Source organism: Fundulus heteroclitus, chromosome 9, assembly GCF_011125445.2.
Source record: "Fundulus heteroclitus isolate FHET01 chromosome 9, MU-UCD_Fhet_4.1, whole genome shotgun sequence".
In the NCBI taxonomy this organism is placed as follows: domain Eukaryota; kingdom Metazoa; phylum Chordata; class Actinopteri; order Cyprinodontiformes; family Fundulidae; genus Fundulus; species Fundulus heteroclitus.
In genome coordinates this window covers 25,146,882-25,161,353 of record NC_046369.1, presented here as the reverse complement: position 1 = coordinate 25,161,353, position 14,472 = coordinate 25,146,882, and the positions used below count along the sequence as shown (strand labels likewise).

At 40.4% G+C, this 14,472-nt stretch overlaps 1 protein-coding gene across 3 annotated transcripts; it reads right to left on the bottom strand.

Annotated features, from left to right (window-relative positions):
• Window positions 1-161: 161 nt before the first annotated feature.
• Window positions 162-14,342, bottom strand: plin3 (perilipin 3). Of its 3 annotated transcripts, none has more exons than XM_021317642.2 (9): window positions 14,192-14,342; window positions 10,878-11,005; window positions 8,466-8,555; window positions 8,076-8,271; window positions 7,599-7,681; window positions 5,347-5,578; window positions 2,275-2,615; window positions 1,677-1,895; window positions 162-715 (listed from the first exon to the last, which is right to left on the bottom strand). In XM_021317642.2, exons 2-9 carry the CDS (start codon window positions 10,893-10,895, stop codon window positions 575-577), a joined length of 1,320 nt encoding a protein of 439 aa, XP_021173317.1. In that variant the 5' UTR covers window positions 10,896-11,005; window positions 14,192-14,342; the 3' UTR covers window positions 162-574. The 3 variants fall into 3 exon arrangements, with proteins under 3 accessions (XP_021173317.1, XP_035997212.1, XP_012720238.1); XM_036141319.1 differs by having other exon boundaries at window positions 1,677-1,892; XM_012864784.3 differs by lacking the exon at window positions 10,878-11,005.
• Between the last annotated feature and the right edge of the window lie 130 nt (window positions 14,343-14,472).

Below are 14,472 nucleotides of genomic sequence, written 5' to 3'. Positions count from 1 at the left end.
TGCTCTGTAACCACTGTGTTTGTGTCTGCTCACCAGTGTCGCCCTGTTGTTTGTGTCGGTGCAAAGTGTTTTCACCAAACATTTGACAGGCTAAAAAGTCCAACACTCCTCCGACAATACCACTACAGACTACATATTAAAGAGTTCCACAGAGGCAGTGATCTGTTTAAAATGGTATACTTTTTAATGACAGCTCATTTACATGAAACATAACCATCAACGTTATAAACTCTACAACAAAAGAAATATGCTATAGATCCCTCTTCTATCTTGTTCCTGGTTCTGTTGTTGGAATGACATGAATGTTTACAAAACTGCCTTCCTATAAAAGGTATGTTAATACTTGACAAAAAGGGGAAAAAAAAAAGAAGTGCAAATGTAAGAAATATAAAGGAAACCCATCTTTCAGTGTTAAGTTCTATGTACTGTAAGTTCCATTTAAAAGCATCAAGAAAAGATGTGATTAAATGAACATCATGGAGTATTTCAAGTCGGATTATTTAAAAAAAAAAAAAAAAAAAAAACATTTCCAAATACTGAAAAACGTCTCAGTTGGCACAGAAAATCTTCAGCTCTAGTTGTTCGGGCTAGCCTGCTCCATTGCCACTTCCTCCTGTTCACCCTCAGTCTTCTGAGCAACGAAAGGTCCCACCAGCCAGTTGAGTGGTGTGTTGTGCAGTAGATACTCCATGACGCCATCCAGTGAATGCTGAATCTACGAAAGACGCATACCAATAGCAATTCGTTAATTACAATTCCAGGTTAATTTTCCTCATAAGAAATACTAATTCTCAGACATATGCCGAGTCTGATTGTACACTTCAGGGTCTACGCGCACCTCAAGAAATTTAGAATATCATCAAAACATTAATTTGTTTAATCAATTAAGTTCAAAAAGTGAAAGTTATTTTACAAAGATTTAATAGTAATATCATCTTTATTGTCATTGAAACATACATTGAAACATACATTACGACGAAATTTGTTCTCTGCTTTTAACCCATCACCGTTGGGGAGCAGTGGGCTGCCATGTGCGGCGCCCGGGGAGCAATCTGGGGTTAAGGGTCTTGCTCAGGGACCCAGAGTGCAGGCGCTGGGGATCGAACCGGGTACTTGTATCCTTCTCTGAGTGCAAGCACTCTGCTCTAACCACTAGGCCAACACTCCCCATACACCGAGACGCAGCTCAGTAGGCAATTTGGGGTTAAGTGCCTTGCCCAGGGGCACATCGACATGTGGCAAGGGGAAGCTGGAATCAAACCCACAACCTTCTGATTGCCAGACGACTACTCAACCCATCAAGACACAGTCGCCCCGATTTATCTCGTGCACAGTGTGAAAACCAAAAATTCAGCTTCTCAGAAAATCTGAACATCACATCAGACCATTAAAAAAGATTTTAGGATTTAGAAAACATTATGTTCTGAGCTACATAATCATCTAAACTGCAGTGATGCCGTATCCCATAGACCCAACAACCTTTTTGGTAAAGTTGTTAGATCTCTTTGAGACTGTGTGGAGATGGCAGAAGACTTACTCATGTAAAGCAGGGGGGGAAAAAACTAAACAAACCTAATTAATAAATTTAGGTTTGTCTCGTACCCTATTTGACAAATACAAAAACAGTACTTCAAAGACGGCTTGAACAAAAAAAAAAGAATAAAAAGAAAGTTTACTTGTTTTAGATGGTGGCGGGTTCGCTCCAGCAGCACGGGAGTGAGAGTGCTGGCGTCTCCAAGAGAGGACTGCAGCTGTTCGGCAGCTACCCGCGCGCTGGTCAGCTGTTCCTGGACCGTCCCTGGCAGGCCCTGAGCACTGGAAACCACGCTTGAGCACGACGCCCTCAGTTGGTCACTCAGGCCTCGCACCATAGAAAGAGCCCGAGATTCCAGCTGCTGTGAGGGAGTCGGGCAAATTTAACATTTTAATACAACATGCTCTATTGCAGTTTGTAGTAGCAGGAAGTCAGTAGGGGGGTTTCAGACAAGCTGATAATAAAACATATAATATGTAAAACACAGAAATATAACAGTTACAAGAAGTATTAAGGAAGCCAGTGGAATATGTAATGTATATAAAATGTAAACTGTAATAAAGTTTGTGAAAAAAAATTATGAAATAAATAAGATAAGACTATTAAAATCAGGTTATCAAACTTTCAAGTCAAAATCCAGGCTAAGGTTAAGTTAAAAGTTAGTACAAAGTTAATGTCAGCATATATATATATATAAATAATATTCAGACAGTTAAACCCCTGAATGCTTAAATCCTGACCTCAGACACATCTTTGGACCCATCTGGTTCCGACTCAGCCAGTCCCTCTCCCTCCCGTTTCTGCTTCCACTCGGCCCAGCGCTGCAGCAGCTGTTCCGGGGCTCCGGCTATCTGGTTACCTGCTGTGCCTAGACTGGCACGGGCGCTCTCCACCAGGTCCAGCGTGCTGGTAATCTGAGCCACCGCAGCGTAGGTGGCATCCCTGGCCTTCCGCGCACGGACCAGGGACTGCTCCAGAGCTCGCTCCTGAACCTTGGCAGAGAGTTTCCCCAGACGGACAAAGTAGCTGGGGTTGGCCGAAGCGGTCGACACCTCCATGTTGGTAGGCTCAGCCACAGCAGCTATAAGGGAAATGCAATAATCTCTTAGTCATAGGCTTTATTTAATGCTTACTTATGTAAGGTAGTACTGTGAATCACATTTTTAATAGTGTTGGCAAAATGAACAGTTCATACTCAATATCCCCACAGCAGGAATTAAATGCATGCAATAAAATAAGATCTGTAATTGCCACCATCATTATCTTTTATTTTTGTACAGCGAGGCTGAGCAAACAGGGCCCTGCCCATGACATCAATATATCAGGAACATCACAGAATCTCTGATAAGTAGTATATTGGTTTAGTCTTCTTGTTCAATTCGTCCCAAATCTTAATTTAAAAACATTTTGACTTTTTTTTTCTCCCTTCCTTCTCCCTTCCCCACGAATCACAGTCAGATCCCCCCCCCCACAACTCTTTTCATAAAGCAGATGCTGAGATTGACAGTAAACATGGTCAAAAAATGAACCTATTCTGATGTTCACAGGAGACTTATTTAAAACGTAATTATATTCAGGCTAATGGGAAATCAGAGGTGTATTTGGTGTCGCTTCAGTTATCACAGTTTATCAAATTTGATTTGAGGCGTCTTCACTTTAATTGCATTAACAGCTTATATTGGTGCCTTTATTTTAACCCAGCCTACCTAAACAGTGATTCTGATCGCTTGTGTAAGGACAAACTCTACTGGTTAATTCAAAAAAAAAAAAAAACAAAAAAAAAAAAAACTGAATCACTTCCTATTTGAGGAAGCAGGTGGATATTTCAGCATCTGTTATACACTTTAAATGCTGGCAAGAGTTTTTGAATTCCTAATGTTGCAGATTTTCCAAAAACACAAACATTTTGGTATATAACATTTATCCACGGTATAGTTTGAGGGTGTTTTTAATTAATGGAACTATTATGATTGCTCCAAGACCACCATACCAGCTACCAAGTATGGGGGGTGGTTGTATCATGCTGGGGGACGGCGCGCGCAATGTTACTAGTGCGATCACAACAAGTTTGTGGAATAATGGATGTGGAGGACTAAAGCCTGGTTTACGCTTGACACATCTGTGATGTCCGAGCAGATATAGTACATCTTTTTGGCTTCCACACGACACCCCTCCTCGCGGTCAAAAGTTTCCACTCAGCACACCTGGGAAAATTCCTACCTACACGGACAATCCCGCGTGGAGAAACATGGTGGATGAGCAAGCACCCCCATCTGGCAGAGGTTCGTAAATATAGACATGATTTGGTCCAGAAAAGTTAGGTTCACACTACAGGTGTTGATGCTCAATTCCGATTTTTTGCTGAAATCGGATTTTTTTGAGGTGGCCGTTCATACTACTATTAAACCTGACCGCCATTATACTGCTGTCTGAACGGCTCAAGACCGCAAAGCGACCGACATGCCCAGATGACGAAAGGAGACGTCACAGAACAGCGCACTGTTTACAGAAGTAATGGTGAATGTAATTGTTTCTACAAGTGTTCAATAATGTTTCGTTTAAAAAAAAAACTTGAACCCCCCCCCCAAAAAAAAAAAAACAAAAAAAAACAAACAAAAAAAAAAACAGATATCAGCCAGTATGTCTCCTCGTTATTATTAGAAAGTTGTTGGGCATTGGGAGCCGACAATTTTAAGAGTACATCATAGCAAGACGATTAGTATTACCACATAATACTACCACACCACATATGGAAGTGCCACAAGATTGATGGATTTTTGGGAGGTGAAAAGTTTGGAATTGGGCCGTTCACACTGTTATGAGAAAGACGGATATGGATCCCATATGGGCAAAAAGATCGGATTTGGGTCGCATTTCCCTGCAGTGTGTATCCTTAGATCACTGGGATCAATAAGTTATTAACAAATCCCTGACAGAAATCGGCGTTACTATTGGAAGAAGGTAAAATGTTGGAAACAACTGTGTTTTCTACTTTCTACTCCAGACTCTTTAACTACATCTCAAATCAACTGGTGAAATGCGAGGACCGATGTGTTTCAACAAGACAATAGGCCTTAACGTGAATTAAAGAAGCTGATGTTTAGCAGATGGAAAGGCACTGACACTAACCCTATTGAAAATGTATCAACTATGCCTAAAAAGCCAAAATTTGCAAAGCACACCATTTATATGAGGTCCATCATTTCTGAAGAGAATTGTCAAATAACCAGTATGAACAACACCAGAGGCTTGTTAATGGCTACAAAAATTTGTATTTTTGGCAACCTGCTAAATGACGATTAACCGAATGCTAGCGGGGTTGGAAGTATACATTTGAACTTGTGTATATACTACTTAAAACTGTGTGGGTTAAAGAAAAATGCATTACAACTTCTAGTCTTTTTAAAATCTCTGAGGCTGTTGTACAATCAAACATAGCTCTCAGTCGATGCTCTCAGTTGATGAGCATGAAGGCGAGCCTGGAGTATTGCAAGTTGTCAGAACTGCATACTGTAACAGTAGCAGGTGTCAAAGCTGTAAGTGTTGGAAATTACAGGCACAATATGGGCCAAGAGAACAGAGGGTAAGTTCACTGCAATGTCCCGGCTTCCTCTCTATGAATAGCGCCCGGACCATTCATGACATCAGCCTGCAGCATAATTGAATCCAGTTAAATCTCATCTATCTCTTTAAGATGTCATTGCATCAAACCATCAGAGGCCTCCTCTTTGCAGGGGGCAGACATGTGGAATCATCGGTTCTTGTTCTTAAACAGAATTACTACGATTTCTTTATTTAGTGTTAATACTGACCCAGCTCCCTCTCGGTAAGCGGCAGGTTCTGATCAACCCAGTCCTCGGATCGGCTGAGGGCCAGGCCCATCCCGCTGCTGACCATCTGGCCCATCCTGGTGCCCATGACGGTGTTGATGCCTCCACTGACCGCCGCCCGGGTCAGCTCCACACCGCTCATCACAGCGCCCATCACCGCATCTTTGGCCCCCGTCACCGACTGATACATCATACCTACAGTGTCTGACACCACCTGGGGGAGTAATGAAGAGACAAGGTGTCGGAGATTAGGGGATTTTAAAGCGATAGCCATTTTAAACCTGTTATAGCTCCAGTATGAAAAAAAAAAAAAGGGAGGACAACTAAACTAGGCCCACATACAGTATTTAAGATAATCATTAAGGTAAAGAAGCAAGTCCCTCAGTGGTGTGAGTCCTCTCCTTTGATACGGGGAGACCCAGATTCAAATCCCGTTTGCATCAGAAAGGGCATACGGCGTAAAAAACTCGGCCAAGTCTGTTCTGTACTGACTTGCTGTGGCGACCCCTGAATAAGGGAGCAGCCGAAAGGACTCACTCCACATCAAGGTAAAGAAGCAGCGTGATAAAGGTTGATTTAAATGTTCAGTAAAACAATGAAGATAAAACGATAGATGGTAGCATTTAATCATGATTTTTTTTTTTTAACTGCGCTACCAGAAAGGATTCACTGCATTTACCTTTTCATCATTTATTTCCACATTTTGTTACATTCAAATCAAACTGGCGTATAGATTTCTTAATAGCTACACAAACCGCCACATAGACAGGTTAAAACATATTCTCAGACATTTTTGTAAATGTGTAAAAAGCAAAAAAAATATTAAATACATTAATATTCACACCCTTTATTATGAAAATCAAAATTGAGCTCAGATACATTTGATTTTCCTCCGGTATTCCTGGAAACGCTTCTGCAAGTTGATTAGAGACTCGTGGTACATTCAGTCAATTGAACATAAGTTGGGAATTAGACACATCTATATAAAAAGGGTCTCACAGTTGGCCGTTCATATCATAAAAGAAAACAAGCAATAAGGGCCAAAAGAGTCATCTTTAGACTTCAGAGGCCAGATGTGTCAAAGCACATCTGGAGAAGGAAACTAAACAATTTTTAAATTGTAACTCACCCCCGTACCGGTCTTAGTCTGCCCAATCTCATACTAGATGGATAAATAGATAAATGATAAATAGATGGATAGACAGACCGACAAACTTGCTATTCAAACTCCAGCTCGCTACAGAGGTACAGGACGGAGCTGCTTTCATACCCCACGGCGGCAGAGCTAACAACACGTCAGTTTCTCCATTTGACGTCACAAAAACTTTTGAACCAGTAGCAACACCGATTCAACGCAAGACCACTGTCGAAACCCTAGGAGGGTGCCACACTGACGGTTTTAGACACAAAAGCAGGGTATCAATAAATATGCAGTAAATTGTCAAAATAACCACTAAGATATGTAGACAGTACTAATAATAACCATGTTAACAGTTTATTAGCACAAACAAAGTTGATTAAGGGGGTGAGTTACCCTTTAACATCCAAGAAAGCACTATGGTCACCAATTTTCAGATTCAGAACCATCAGGGCCTGTTCCTAGATCTGGCTGCCAGACCAAACTGAGAAATCCACATAATCTATGGTTAAGACAGGACCCCAGTTTTCTCTTATAAGGAAAACCTCCCAGAAGATCAACCATTGTTAAACAACCACTGCACCAATCAAGCTTTAGTGGTGGAATGGCCAGATCGACAAGGTAGGCCTAGTGGATCTCACAAAGACACGCATCAGAGGTTGACAGACCAGGAAAAAAAAAAAAAAAAAAAAAATGTGGCCTGCATCCCAAGCTTCATGCCTGGATAAAACCATACTGCTCCCTCACCTGCTTTACACCATTCCTACTGTGAAGCATATCGGTGGCACTGGGATCATTAATCTAATGTTTGCTTGGCTGAAACTGCGTCCTCAATGACCCCATGAACACCACCAAACACAGAATGACTGAAAAGGAAAAGAATCAAGGTGTTTCCATGGTCCAGTCAAAGTCCAGACCTTAACCTGAACTGCTATTCAAAAAGCCTCAGCAGACCTCTTCATTTCTGACACGCATAGATTTCACTACAGCCTCTCAGGCGAAGATGGTGTGCTGGTTTATAAACTTTCTCCTCAAAGGAGGAGAAGAAAAGAACCGGATGGAAACAATAAAGTAATTTGTGCGGGTTTTCCCGAACCTTGTCCGCTGGTTGGTGAAGAATCGGCAGCTTCTCTTCCACCTTATCGAGTCCTTTCATGGCGTACTCATTCACCGTGGCAACTAAAATGACAGGCAGGAGAGAAGCTCACTTGAAATGTAATAATAGGAGCCAATATAGCAGTTTACACACACCAAAAAAAAAAGAAAAAAAAATACTCTGGACTTATTGAGTGAACAGATACCGTTTTGTGTTTACAGCACAACAGCATCAAAGAGCCTCATAGAAATATGGAGGAAAATAGGTGGAAAGTCTGTTTTTAGCAGCTGCCAGAAACATTTTGAAAATGATCCCGCAGCCCTGAGGTAAATAGGCCAACCACACGCTCATTTCACACGGTTTCCTTTTGAACTGGCTTCCCATTTATCTTTAACGGCAGATTTCTGAGGACACGCAGGAACCGCCGTTGCGCGGACGTTACGTCACGCCACGTCTCGGCCCAGAGAGGAACCTTACGCTGTGGCTCGATCATGTCCAAGACAGGTTTGGAGCCCGTGCTGGCGGCCGCCCCCAGTGTTCGGACCCCGCTCTCGGCGACGCCCATCACCCCCTTCAGCAGGGGCACGTTGTCCTTGGTGCTGCTGTAGGCGCTGGAAACGGCCTCGCAGGCTGAACTCACCAGGGGCAAGTGGCTCATTCTCGTCACGACATTCTGGGACCAGGAGAGAAACATTGGGGGTCTCTCTTAGAAAAATTGCACAATACACCATTTTCTGGAGCAAGTCTTAATTTCCTACGCTTTGATTTACATTTAGCCGTGTCATTATGCCGACTGCAAAGTATTACCAGTGTAAAAATAAATTACAATTTGTATTAGGTGTGACGGCGGGTCTCTGTGTTCCTCACCTGCTGCTCTCCATTAGCCGGTTCAGTTGCCGCGGCTCCAGCCTCATTAGTTTTCCCGCTGTCTGCCATTTTGACTGCTGGGTTCAATCTCTGACACGGAATACATAGAGTCAGAAATTGAGATTCACCTCACTTAACAGCGAGTGCATGATGAAACACGGCTCCCACTCTGGAAGGCTTTGTTAGGGTGGCCGGTACACTTTATCTTGCAGGACTGGCTGTCCTGTCAGATGGTTTGAGTGCATGCAGAAAGAAGACTCAGCCATGTTAAATCCATTAGTCAACGCAATGATGCAACAAGGATGAAACTGCTTTGAAACAATGCCACGGCGCTACCACTACAAACAATTCAAGTCTTCTCACTGTGTCAGAAAGAAGTTCCGAAAGAGAGAATCGGTCTAGTTTTGAAGATGCCTAGTTTTGTATATTGCGGTTTGTGAGCTTCTCTTAATCTAAAGGTCGCCCAAATGCTGAAAGAAAACGCCTTTGAAAATGCCATTTTTCACTTAAACTAGAATAAAAAGTTTTCATACAGCTCAAGTTGTTTTTAGGAATCTCTGTTCAGAGCCGATTAATCCGATTGTCCAGGTCTGACCAGTCTAAGAAATTTGATTTCACACTACAGATGTTCAAATGCAGTCCAGAGCCTTAACAAAACAAAACAATGAAACAGTCCTTTATAAAGAAGCTATACCTGAATTTATTTTGGTCTGGTAAAGAAAAATGCTGTTAACACAATGCATTATGAGTTAAAAGACATAATTTTATAATAACAATTGACTAATTAGCTGCACGATCGAGCGGGTCCAGGCGAACTGGGGACAAGCTGGGACGACTTAAGTCAGGATATAACTTAGTAGTAAGAGCCAAAATATGCCTCTCTCTTCTCTCCTTCCTTCCTTTCGCTTCACATTCCTTTTCTTCTCTGCCCCAAGTTGTCATAAATGTATTGCTCATATTTCCCACTCAAAACTTTTGCAAACATTTTTGCATTCTTACAAAACCTAAAATGGCAGAATTATTACTGAAAATGAGTTCAGATTTTTTTTAAATATATTTGTAATCCTACAGTATTTTTTAATTACTAGGAATGGATTACATTGTTTTATTATGTGTTAAAGTACTTTAACCATTTTATGTATATAGCTCCTAATAACTGAAATATTAATGCTGATAGTGGGGTGAAATATTAGGGTCCAGGAAAGGTCAAGGGTCTATGTAAATGATATTTATATAAACACATTTTACCAAATGTTTGAAAAAGCTTTCATTATAATAAAAATAAATGTGTTTTAGGATCTACCATTTGACTAAGACTGAAACAATTTTTTTCCCCAAATATCCTAAAAGCTGTCGTCATCTCCTTCAGCGAATGTTTTATTTCATCAGTCGTAAACTCTGTGTGTCTTCATCCTTCACTTCAACCAATTAACCAACCAAGTAATTCCCCAAGGGGAATTCACATACCTATGCGTTTGATTCACAATAACTTGCATTCAATCAAAACTCAGTCAAGACACAGAACTGGTACAACATAACCCATGTCATTGTAATTTGAAATTACTTATAAATGAGGTCGTTAAAGCCCCTCAGTGTTTTCAGACCCTAAAAACACCCATGGCTACGGATGCAGACCAATCCGCTGGCATCTTTGGTAAAGGAATTTTATTGTAGTAGCATAATAAGACAACAGATTAAAAAAAAAAAACAAAAAACAACAACTTTGAATTCCTGCATTTTACGTTTATATAAAATTGTATGGAACATTCATTACCATCTTGCTTACTGTGCGTGGTGGCAAGACAAATACGGCTTCCTGTCCGTCTCAGTAGCTAAAAGAAACGGTCCTGTGTGTCGCGTCACATTTGGGAAATAGCAGGTCTTGGGTTACTAAAACACAAATACCTAAAAACTCTGATCAACTTAAAAAAAGATATTTTAGTGACACTTATTTAAAAAGGAGTTGTTAAAAAGGTACAAATTCTTATAAAATTATTTATTTTGTCTAGAGATAATCAATTGTCAATAACGGGATATTTCCCTCATTGAATAGGTGGATTCAAGTCCAATAAAAAGGATTTTTCTAATTTTTTTCTGCGTCACGGTATTCTTCTGCAATAAAATATCACAGGATCATCATTTGTTTTAAGTCTTTTATCCAACCTAACCACTGGTGCCAGAACAGCTGTCTGCATCTGTGTGCCGATATGTTACAGCAGCGGGTTTCTGATTGAACTTTGATTCGACTCCGCACCGGGCGGTCGGCCGTCGCATCAGTTCAGCATTGCTGTCCAACAGCAACCAGAAAGATCTCTTAAAGGTTACGCATTGGCTTAATTGCGCAACCAATCGCAGCAGCAAGGGAAAGGGATGAGGGGAGCATCTGCAGCAAAAACCACCCCTCCCATGTACCTCTGGAGGCCAGAACATGTGGATGACATCTGTTTCTCGCTCCGCCAGATGGCACACAGAGACATAAATGGACTCCACCTGTCTTGGGACACCGTTACCAGCTGCTCGACAGGCTCGGCCTGATGCATCTGACAAATAAGTCACAGAAGGACATGAGCTTGAGCTGCTGGAAAATAAGCACTGGCAGCAGAAAGAGTGGGCTGACCGGCTGCAACCTGTAATCATCCTGAAGCAAACGCTCTGGTGGACCCGTTCCACCCACCTGACAGGAGGAGCGTCGGCTGACTTTTATAAAGAGATGCTGATGATCATTTCACATATTTTAGATGTCAAGAGGGAATAAAAAAAAATCCTCCTTGATATTTTCACAAAACCGCGGTGCTCCGACAGCCTCTCTGGGCTCTGTGTGAAAGAAGATTACAACTTATTGCAACACCATGGTTGAGCAACAGGCTTTCGTCAACGTGTCAGCTGGTGACATCCTCACAGCCTTTATTATAAAAGCAAAGTCTGATTATCAGTTCCAAAGTCGAGCATGAGATAAACTTGAGATAATTTTTTTTGATATGTGAAAGACAGCCAGAAAAAAAAGAAAAAAAAAAGTGAACGTTCGCAATGCAAACTGGCCCGTTTTAATAATTCACTCAGAAATAAATCAGCCCGCTGACATTCTGACAACTGATTTCCATAAAAGAGTCACGGAAATCCTGCCAACCCTCTTCCTACTGAGTTTTAAAGATCCTCACAAACACAGTCTGCTAAAAGAAGGAGACTGCTACACTCCAACTGAGGCTAACACTCAACACGACCTTTGATTTCAAGGCTGATACAGATTAGGAGCGCTATTAGAGATGTTTGCCATGGCAGGCCTCCTCCTGCATAGAACTCAGAGGAGAAACGAAAGGCAAACACAAAGATTATTAGTAACAAACACAGATGATTGTTTAAGTAGGAAGCTGACACCACTTTCACTTTTGAGATATATATATATATATATATATATATATATATATATATATATATATATATATATATATATATATATATATATATATATATATATATATATATATATATATATATATATATATTGAACTGCAGAGAAATACATCGCTTCTATTAACCGTACTCAGCTCAGTCACTCATCACATCCATTAGAGAATCTGAAGGCTTTCCAAACTTTGGACCGGGACACATTTTAGTCGGGTCTCATGTCAATCCCAGAGGCACTCAGATGGGCGACACAGACTCACAATATTATTATACAAATATTTATTGAGAACATGACAATAGTGACAACGAAAAGTGTCCTGGCAATAAATCTAACTTATAAGTGTATACAGTCAGATCTTCCCAAAAACAAATAATGCTCAGAAATTAAAAGCTGCCTTTTGTCACAACCCCTATTTTACTGCACAGACTACATCAAGTAGCGCAGCTGTGTTCTTAAACAGTACACCACAACTGTGCTCAGAGAAAGGTGGCAATCTCAATCATACTAACAGTTTAGTACTCTACAAACAACACCAAAAAGGCTTCATTGTTATTATCACAGGATCAACGACTCCTAGGATAATCTTTTTATTCCCCAGTGATAAATCATATGATAAGTGCCCATTCCTAGCTACAGTATAAGTGGCTACCAGCACTCGTTCCTGGTTCACTTGCTTCAAGCACACCTTGGTCAACTGGTTCAAACAAACCATACAAATCATTTAACTCCTGAATTTCCCCTGAGTACCAACAAAGGTACATCAGGGACCACCAGATTGTGTACCACAGTTTGATAAACCATGGAGTTAAAGGGGCAGAGATGGGTTTGACATAAGAAGACAAAGTAACTTAAATAACCTAACCAGAAGGTTATGGTTTTTGTTTAGTTTTTAGGTTAAAGTGTTTAATTCAGGCCATATACTAAGCAATCTGGAAAGGATTTACAAAAACCTATTTTACTGTGATCTGCAGGTCAGATCCAGACCCCCCCTGTTAATAAATAAAGGTATCGACACTAAATACTCTCACTTTTTACTGTCTGTAAACACATCAATGGTTATTTAACACGGTTAGTTTTTGTTTTAAAATGGGTGAAGATTAGATTAAGTTTAAAAACCAGTAGCCTGATGCATGAGTGGGGATAATCCTGTCATTTCTATATTTTCTGTGCACTTTAAAAAAAAAAAAACACCTCCCCCTTCAAAGAACCTGCAGCACATTTTATCCTTTCATGATCAACGTTTGTTAGATTTAGTTTTAGAATTCAAACAATGTTTCCATAAATGAGTTTGTATGCCTTCAGACCCTCATGAAGGAAATTGGAATTGACAGTTCAGACCTCAGAGAGAATTGCACATCATTAGTGGCCAGATCGGTGCAACTCCATTAAAAACTATTTTCTTTTGATTGTAAAATTGTATCAATAGCAAAAATGCATAATACACAGGGGCTTTGAACCATCATATAGAATACAGCAAAAATTAATGTTTTCATCTGAATGCTTTTCTTTTGAAACACTTTTGCCAATTAAAATCTATACTTTTATATTATCCACATTATATATATATATATATATATATATATATATATATATATATATATATATATATATATATATACACACACACACATATAGACATATAGATAGATAGATAGATAGATAGATAGATAGATAGATAGATAGATAGATAGATAGATAGATAGATTTAAAAAAATAGCAGTAGCAGCTCAGAGGTTAATCTGAGAGGGTTATAGCAGGATATCACTCAAGAAGTCATCGCTTCTTGAGTGAAGTTTTTATTTTTAAAGGGAATTGAGACTTCGCTGGATACAATTAACACAAGTTGAGGCAACACAGAGTTTTTAGAAAATCACAAGTTTAAAAGAACACCCGTCTGAAAAAAATATTACCCCAAGCTTGGTGTAAAACCCTTTATTATAAACACCAAAGATTATCTGGTGAAAAATAAATACATTAAGAAAAAATCTCAGGCTATTTATTGGAACTCATCATCAGATAAAGTTTCCCTGTGACGTTTCTCCCTCTGTGGCTAATGAACTTTAGCCCAGATGAGGAAACAGGCTTGTTGGTTGCGGCTAACATCGGTCCAGTTTAAATCCACGCTTTATTATCCATTATAAGCTCACAGCTCAAGATGAGCCATATTAATACAAGTAAACACAGCTGATCGGGAAGGAAATAGCAGAAACTGCCTGTTTGTCACAGAAGCTGAGGTTGTTAAGGTTAGCTTAGCAACAGGTGGTCAGTCAAGCTTCTTGGGCTTTAAAAGCACAACAGAGCAGCGAAAGAAACCACTGACCTCTCTCACAGACCCGTTCTTCTCTGCCCTCCAGTGACCTGCTCCGTCAATGCTGTTCAATGAACCGATCGCACTCTTATCAGGGCACTTTTCACCAGAAATGTTGAGCAACTAGTTAATGCTGACCGGGGGGCGGGGCCCTGTGTAGTTTCACCAACTTTCAGCCAATTAAATCACAGCACGAAGACCACACCCATCGTTCCCAGGCTGCTACTTCCTGTAACCGCCTCTGCGTGCTTCACTTCACTATCAATACGACACTAAACCTTAAATTTGATGCT

Coding starts and splice junctions, on each gene's coding strand:
- plin3 (XM_021317642.2), bottom strand. Junction 5,579..7,598: donor TTCACCAACCAGCGGACAAG/GTTCGGGAAAAC, acceptor TTACTCCCCCAG/GTGGTGTCAGACACTGTAGG. Junction 1,896..2,274: donor GGTCCAAAGATGTGTCTGAG/GTCAGGATTTAA, acceptor ACTCCCTCACAG/CAGCTGGAATCTCGGGCTCT.